This window comes from Echinops telfairi, unplaced genomic scaffold (assembly GCF_000313985.2).
Source record: "Echinops telfairi isolate 266 unplaced genomic scaffold, ASM31398v2 ScPeMD7_443;HRSCAF=831, whole genome shotgun sequence".
Classification (NCBI taxonomy): Eukaryota; Metazoa; Chordata; class Mammalia; order Afrosoricida; family Tenrecidae; genus Echinops; species Echinops telfairi.
Genome location: NW_022104341.1, coordinates 72,685,846 through 72,692,980, shown reverse-complemented (window position 1 = coordinate 72,692,980; position 7,135 = coordinate 72,685,846). Strand labels below are relative to the sequence as shown.

At 51.8% G+C, this 7,135-nt stretch overlaps 1 protein-coding gene across 1 annotated transcript in view; it reads left to right on the top strand.

Annotated features, from left to right (window-relative positions):
- Window positions 1-7,135, top strand: part of LEXM (lymphocyte expansion molecule) — a 46,930-nt gene that overhangs the window by 16,169 nt on the left and 23,626 nt on the right. The window contains exons 9-10 of the mRNA XM_045291750.1: window positions 612-737; window positions 3,449-3,582. Of these exons, the coding sequence (XP_045147685.1) occupies window positions 612-737; window positions 3,449-3,582 (260 nt within the window). The remainder of the gene's footprint in view (window positions 1-611; window positions 738-3,448; window positions 3,583-7,135) is intronic.

The window sequence follows — 7,135 nt, the reverse complement described above, 5'->3', positions numbered from 1 at the left end:
AGGGGAGGTTGGGGGGAGTTGGGGAGCTAGTAAGGATGATTCAAGAAGGGAGAGTGTTCTAAAATTGTGGTAATGAACAAAAAATTGTGGTAGTGATTGTATAACTCTTCCTAATACGACTGGACTATTGAATTGTATGATCTGTGGGTCATATGCTAATAAAGCTGCTCAAAAACAAATAAAGGCAAATAAAAGTACCCAAGTGGGACTTAAAAAAACAAAAGAAAGTTTAAAAAATGTTTTCCCTGGCTCCCCAGCAGGGGGCAGAGGACAGAGGAGCTGCACATCCAGCTCCAAAGCCTGAGTGCCCGGCACTCAGACTGGAGGGTGAAGCACCTCTCCAGGCCCTGCCAGGCCACGAGGGCGCTGGGGAACCTGGCGGGAGATCTAGGCTGCTGAGTCAGCGTGAGAATGGGTGCCCTCACAGGGTTCCTTCACCAGGGGAGGATGGCTGGAAGACAGCTGGGCACCTCCCACCACCCCTGGGTCCAGGTCTAGGGCTGCCAGGTGGTTGAGGTCAGCTGCCAGGAGCCCCCATCGCCTGTTCTGGCTCCAGGTGGGGCTGGCCACCCCCTGTGCCTCTAGACTTCAGCAGCTACGCTTACTCCTAGGCCACGTCTGGTCCCGGAACCTGGGTTGAGCAAGAGGCGGAGCAGAAACACGTCAACAGGCCACCGTTCCTGATGTCCTCGAAGCGGCTGGGCACAAAGTCCTACCAGATACTTACGGGGAGCTGGGTGAGCGGTGCTGCCCAGGTGGGGCAGGGCGGCGGTACACGGTGACAGAAAGGGGGCCTTCTCCCCTGTCTACAGACAGCCCCAACCCCTTCTTGCCTGCCTGAAACTGATGCTCAGCGTGAGCCTGGATCCTGTCTTTCCCCCCAAGGTCCTTGCACATTCCGTTGTAATATTTGGCTTTGTCTTCTTGAGCTGCCCTTTGACATTTTCTGTTCAGCTCCTTGACGTCATCCGTTCTTCCATTTGCTTTAGCTGCTCTGTGATGAAGATCAAGTTCGGAGACTCTTCCGACACCCACTTTGATCTTCCCTCTCCTGCCTTTTTCAAGGACCGTTGGTCTCCTCAGGAACGATGGTCTTGGTGTCCTCTCACAGCTCCTCCGGGCTTCTGTCATCCGTGTTCCATGCATCATCTCTGTTCTTGGATGTTCTCAACATTCAGCTGGGATAGACTCAAGGACGTCTTTTAACTCTTGTGGGTTTGTTTCAATGTTCTTCAACTTTATCCTGAACTAACGTAAGAGCAATTGATGGAGGGAGGGGAAAAATGAGGACCTAATGCCGGGGGCTTAAGTGGAGAGGAAATGTCTTGAGAATGATGAGGGCAATGAATGTACAAATGTGCTTTACACAATTGATGTGTGTATGGATTGTGATAAGAGTTGTATGAGCCCCTAATAAAACAATTTTTAAAAAAAGAGCAATTGATGGTCTGTTCCACAGTTGACTCCTGGTCTGGTTTTAACCGCTGATATTGAACTTCTACAGCGTTTCTTCCCACAGATATAGTCAATTTGGTTTCTGCGTAGTCCATCTGGAGAAGTCCATGTGTATAGTCACGTTTTATGTTGCTGGAAAAAGGTATTTGTTATGAACAAATTGTTGGTTTTGCAAAATTCTGTCATGGGATCTCCGACATCGTTTCTATCACCAAGTCCATAGTTCCTTCCTCTTTGTTTCCAGCTTTTCCTTTCCAATCACCAGTGACTATCAACGCATCTGGATTGCACGCTTGATCGGCTTCTGACTGAAGTTATGGGTAGAATCTTCCATTTCTTCATCACTAGCTTTTGTCGTTGGTGCCTCACATTGACTAATAGTTGTATTGATTGGATCTCCTTGAAGGTGGATAGATACAATCCTCTCACAGGTAGCGTTGTATCACGTGATGGATTTAGCTAGATCTTTCTGTCAATGAATGCCAATCCGTTCTTCTTGACTGTGTTATTCCTGGCGTAGTAAATCACATGGTTTTCTGATTCGCAATGGCCAATACCAGTCCATTCCAGCTCACGAATGCCTAGTATATTGATCTTCATGGTTCCACTTCATTTTTGATCACTTCCAGTTTTCATAAAAGCATACTTTGCACACTCATAGGTCCAAACATTGGAAGATGTTTGCAGTGATGTCTCTTTACCTGAGTCGTGTCCCATCAGCAAATGAAGATCCTGCAGGCTCCACTCCCACCGGCCTCACCCAGCTCACCTCCCCAGGGTCGGCTCCCCTGCAGCTGTCAGTGGACACGAGTGCCCCTGGGCATGAGGGGCCCGTCTGCCGCCTCTCTCCAACAATGTTCTGCTTGTTTGTTTAGGCTTTCAGTGTTCCGAAATGCTTCGTAGCTCCGCATAAGGTTTCAGCAGCTTCTTCCTCCAAAGTGGGGAGCCTAGTCCTCACTCGTTGTCTGTTCTTAGTCTGGAAGCCCTGCCGAACCCCGTTCCTTTTGGCTAGCCCTGCTGACATTTGAAATACCAGTGACCTAGCTTCCAGCATGGGAGCAGCACACAAGCCACCACAGTACAAAGCACTGACAGACAGGTGGTCTTGGGGTTTGATCATCATGCAGAAAGGTGCATGCGTCCTGATGAACAGCTCCCTAACTTGTCACCACAAAGACACATGCATGGTACCCATGTTGGCCACTCCAGCACCCTGAAGCCCCTTGTGTGCCCCCTCTCGCCCCCCTCTCCAACCAGAGAGCCCTTGTCCTGACTTCTCGTCATGCAGTTTTGCCTGGTTTTGAACTGCTTTATGCTTGTGAGATCTCTGTAGGCCTCCCTGGGTATCTGCCTGCCCAGCTGCTCCCGCTGCCCCTTCCCACATCCCCACACGTGAGCAGCTCCTCCTGGCTTCTTGGGTGCCCGGCCCCCAGTGCTTGACCCCCAGTTTCCTGCCTCCATCCCCTTCCCTTTCTCACCTCCAGCCTCACCTCTGCGGGGAGGCGGCCCTTCCCTGGGGGACCTCACGTAACAGGTGTAGACAAGAGCCAGCTGACTGTGCTGCTGCCTTGGGTGGGGTCAGTGCTCTGAGGGGTGGCCACGGCTGCTGTGGGTGTCGGGTTCCTGGAGCTCAGCTTGCCCACTGCCAGCCTGGACATCCACACAGCAGGCCTGTCTCTCATGGAGGGCAAGCTCTCACTAAAGCTGGGCTGGAGACTGGCTTCTCCTCCCCCCTACCCCCAACCAGTTCCCCAGTCGCCACATGCATACCCCACCTCCTCTCTAGCCTGCCCTGTGGCCTTTCATGGAAGCTGGGTTCCCATCCTGCCTTTATCTTGCCCTTGCTATGTGACCCTGAATACGTGTCACGTCCACCTCCCCTCGGGACCTCTCTGCGGTGCCCGCTTGCCTCTGCGATCCAGGAATGGGGTGTGGGTGGCAGGGAGTGGAGAGCAGGCCTGAGAGCTGGTCCCCGCACTACTGTCCTGTACAGAATCCTGTCGGCGTGGGCCGCTACCTCAACACCTGGCTGTTTGAGACAAAGGACAGACGACAGCGATACCGGTCTCTGTACCTGGGTGAATCCAAGCGCTACCCGTCGGACCCCGCCTGGGACACGCTCCTGCAGTGAGTATAGCGGAGCCCGGCGGGAACCTGGAGGGGTGGGGGTAGAGGCGCTCATGCTTGACCTTCAGGAACACAGCTGTGCCCGCAGGCCAGCCACACGGCAGAGCAGCAGAGAGAGGCTCTGAGCTCAGACCAGGCTCTGCCCTGGCTGGCTGTGTGGCTGGGCCTGGTGTAGCACCTCTCTGAGCCTTGCTTTCCTCCACCGCCGTGTGGACAGACATCTGTCCCAGCTGTTGTTAGGGGCCGTCGGGTTGGTTCAAACTCATTGCGACCCCGTGTGTGACAACACGAAGCACTGCCCAGTCCTGCGCCGTCCTCACAATCGTTCCTCCGTACAGACCACCGAGGAGCCCGCAATGAGATGGTCTACCTAAAGCTCATTTCAGGAAAAGACCTTCTGCCAGCCCCCAATCATCCACCAGCCACCCACGGGACCGGGCTCTGCCCTGGGCCACCCTCAGTTTCTTGGTCCATGAAATGGGGTTGGTAAAACTCATTCTGAGACGTTGGTGCACGAGCTAACCATGGTAAATACCGAGACCAACACTGAACAAATGTTAGCTGCTGCTCTGTGTCTCAGGGAACCCTGGTGGGTGAAGCTATGCAGTGGGCTGCTAACTGCAAGGTTGGTGGTTCAATCCCACCAGCTCCTCTGCAGGAGAAAGACGAGGCTGCCCACTCCCATACGGATTTACAGTCTCAGAAACCCTTGGGAGTGTTTCTACCCTGCCGTGTCGGGTCTTTATGAGTTGGAGTCAGCAGGAGGGCAGTGGTGGTGCTTTGTTTGGGGTTGTTGTTCTGTCCTATTTGGTTGACATAGTCCCCCCACCCCCCAAAAAATACCCACCCACCCACACAAAACCCCTTTGCTCTCTAGTCCTGATTCTGATTCATGACAGCCCTGTAGACAGAAGAGAACAGCCCTGCCTGCCTTCCAAGGCTGCCCTCTCCTTGGGAGCAGACGGGCGCCGTCCTCCGAGAACAGCTGTGGCTTCAACGGCCAGCCTTCTCAGTTAGCCGCCACAGACGTAGCACTGCGCTGCCCTAAGGTCACCACATGCAATGGCACCTTCATCACAGAGTTCTGCCGGTGTGAGTGAGTGCGCATCGTAGACGGCATGCAAGACAGCTCGTGTTGGTTTTAGACACTAAGTCCTAACAGATCTCACAGAAGCCCTGGACCCAGAATGGGCTGTGTTTGGCCGCTAACCAAAATGTCCCTTGTCCCTAATGGGATTGCCCCATTTAGGGGGCCGCCGGTTTTCAAAATACTGTATCCGTCTTTCCTTTCTCTGTGGATGGTGAGGAGGAGTTGAGATCCGCCTTACTCAATTGTAATCCATGTGGAACATGACTCTTGTGACAAAGTATTTCCTTCCTCTTTCTGGACCAGGTGGTCCGCTTCATGTTGCAGGTCAACTTGCCCAAGGTCACACAGCTGGAGAATGCTAGAACTGGGTCCTTCCCGTGCTCCAGTGGCCACAGGGGCCTTTGGTGTGCTCGGGAGAGGGCCACGCCCTGATTCGTGTAGGGCCAACCCTTCCCGTCCCCTTTCAGCAACGTCTCAGCCTGGGCTGCAGTTGGCTCAGCAAAGGGCTCCGTGGAAAGAAAGGCTGTCTCCTTCCCGCTGGGCCCTGAGCATCAGCCTCCTTCTGGGGTCACCCTCCTCCTTCACCCACTGTCATCGTGTCCATCCACAGGCCTGTGGACTTAGCGGGTTTCTCCTCCAGCCTGCCGTCCTCACCAGCCCCATCTCCTACCACGGAGCTGTGGGCAAATTACTTGTAGGAAGACTTTCCTCATCTGAACAATGGGGGCAAAACTCGATACCATCCTATATAAAAAACAGGAAGTGCCTCGCTCAGTGGATGGGAATGTGCCCTCCCCGGTGGGCGATACTTACAGGCATGTTGTACAGGCCAGCTTCCTCTTCTCCTCCCTGCTCAGGCCTTCCCTCCTTCCCTGCCCTGAGTCACTTCTAATGCATAACAGCACTATAAGGCAGGGCGGTACTGCCCTGAGTCACTTCTAATGCATAACAGCACTATAAGGCAGGGCAGTACTGCCCTGAGTCACTTCTAATGCATAACAGCACTATAAGGCAGGGCGGTACTGCCCTGAGGGTCTCCAAGAGTCTAACTCTTTACAGCACCAGAAAGCCTCATCTTTCTCTCTCGGAGCAGCTGGTAGATTTGAACTACTGACTTTGTGGGTGTTAGCAGCCCAATGCATAACCACTATGCCACCAGGGCTCCTTTGTGGCCAAGTTTGTTGCAGAGCCTTGAAATACAGATCATTCAGGAAAAGAAAATGCAATTATTTAAACTCACGCGTTCTTGTCAAAGACCCAAGTAAGCCCCTCTGTTATGATAGGGGTTGTGCTAGCGTTGGGGGAGGAAATCAATGGGCATTTGAGCCTGGCAAGGGCGAGGGTCTGGGTGTTCTTGACATTGAGTTGTCATCCAGACTGAAGGCTGCAATCTTTGACCTTCATCAGCAAGTGCTTCAAGTCCTCCTCACGTTCATCAAGCACGATTGTGTCCGTTGTTTTCCGCTGTTTCTCTCATGTTGGTTGAGTCCTGCCCCATCAGCAAATGAAGATACCAAAGGCCCCGCCCCCCGTAGCTCATTATGGTCTCTTGTTGAGAAGGCAGCTCTTCCTCGGTCACATGTTGAGTCCTTCTGACCTGAGGGGCTCATCTTCTGGCACCATCTCTGACAATGTTCGGGGTCTGACAAGGTGGTCAGTGGCTGATTCCTCTGAAGTGGACCGTCTATTCCTTCTTTGCCGTCCGTTCTTATTCTGGAAGCCTTACTGGAGCCTGTTCACTGTGGGTCACCCTGCTGGCACTTGAAACACAGTGACATTCTTCCAGCATTGCAGCCCCGCACCAGCCACCACGGTAGGACACACTGGCAGACAAACGGTCGTACCTACCTGTAGGAAATGGAAAACTTAATTTAGGGGGAAAACAAAAGGATCCCATTCTTAGGAGAAAACAACCAACAAGATAATTCTATTTTCTGGAGAATGTATTGAGCTAAACTTAATAAGGAATATTTAAGGCATAAATGGAGAAAAATATAAACATTTGTCAAAAGATACTTAAGAAGGACCGACTAGCTGGAAAAAACACCATGTCTGTGGATCATGTTCATGGATGGGAAGATTCCCATGTAGAAACAAATATTAAATTTCCCCTTTAATGCACATGTTCATCCTATAGCCTTCAGTATTGATTATACCTTATCATAAGTAAACATAATCCTCACCCTTGGTCCAATTAGAAGATCCTGATAAATGGAGAAAAGATGGAAGTGGTCAACAATTTCATTTAAAAATAATCATTTTATTGGGGCTCATACAACTCTTATCACAACCCATACATAATCAATTGTGTAAAGCACACATACATTTGTTGCCCTCGTCATTCTCAAAATTCACTTTCCACTTGGGTTCCTGGAATCAGCTCCTCATTTTCCTTTTTCCCCTGCCCCTCCCTCCCCGCTCCCTCCTCCCTCATGAACCCTTAATAATTTATAAATTATTATT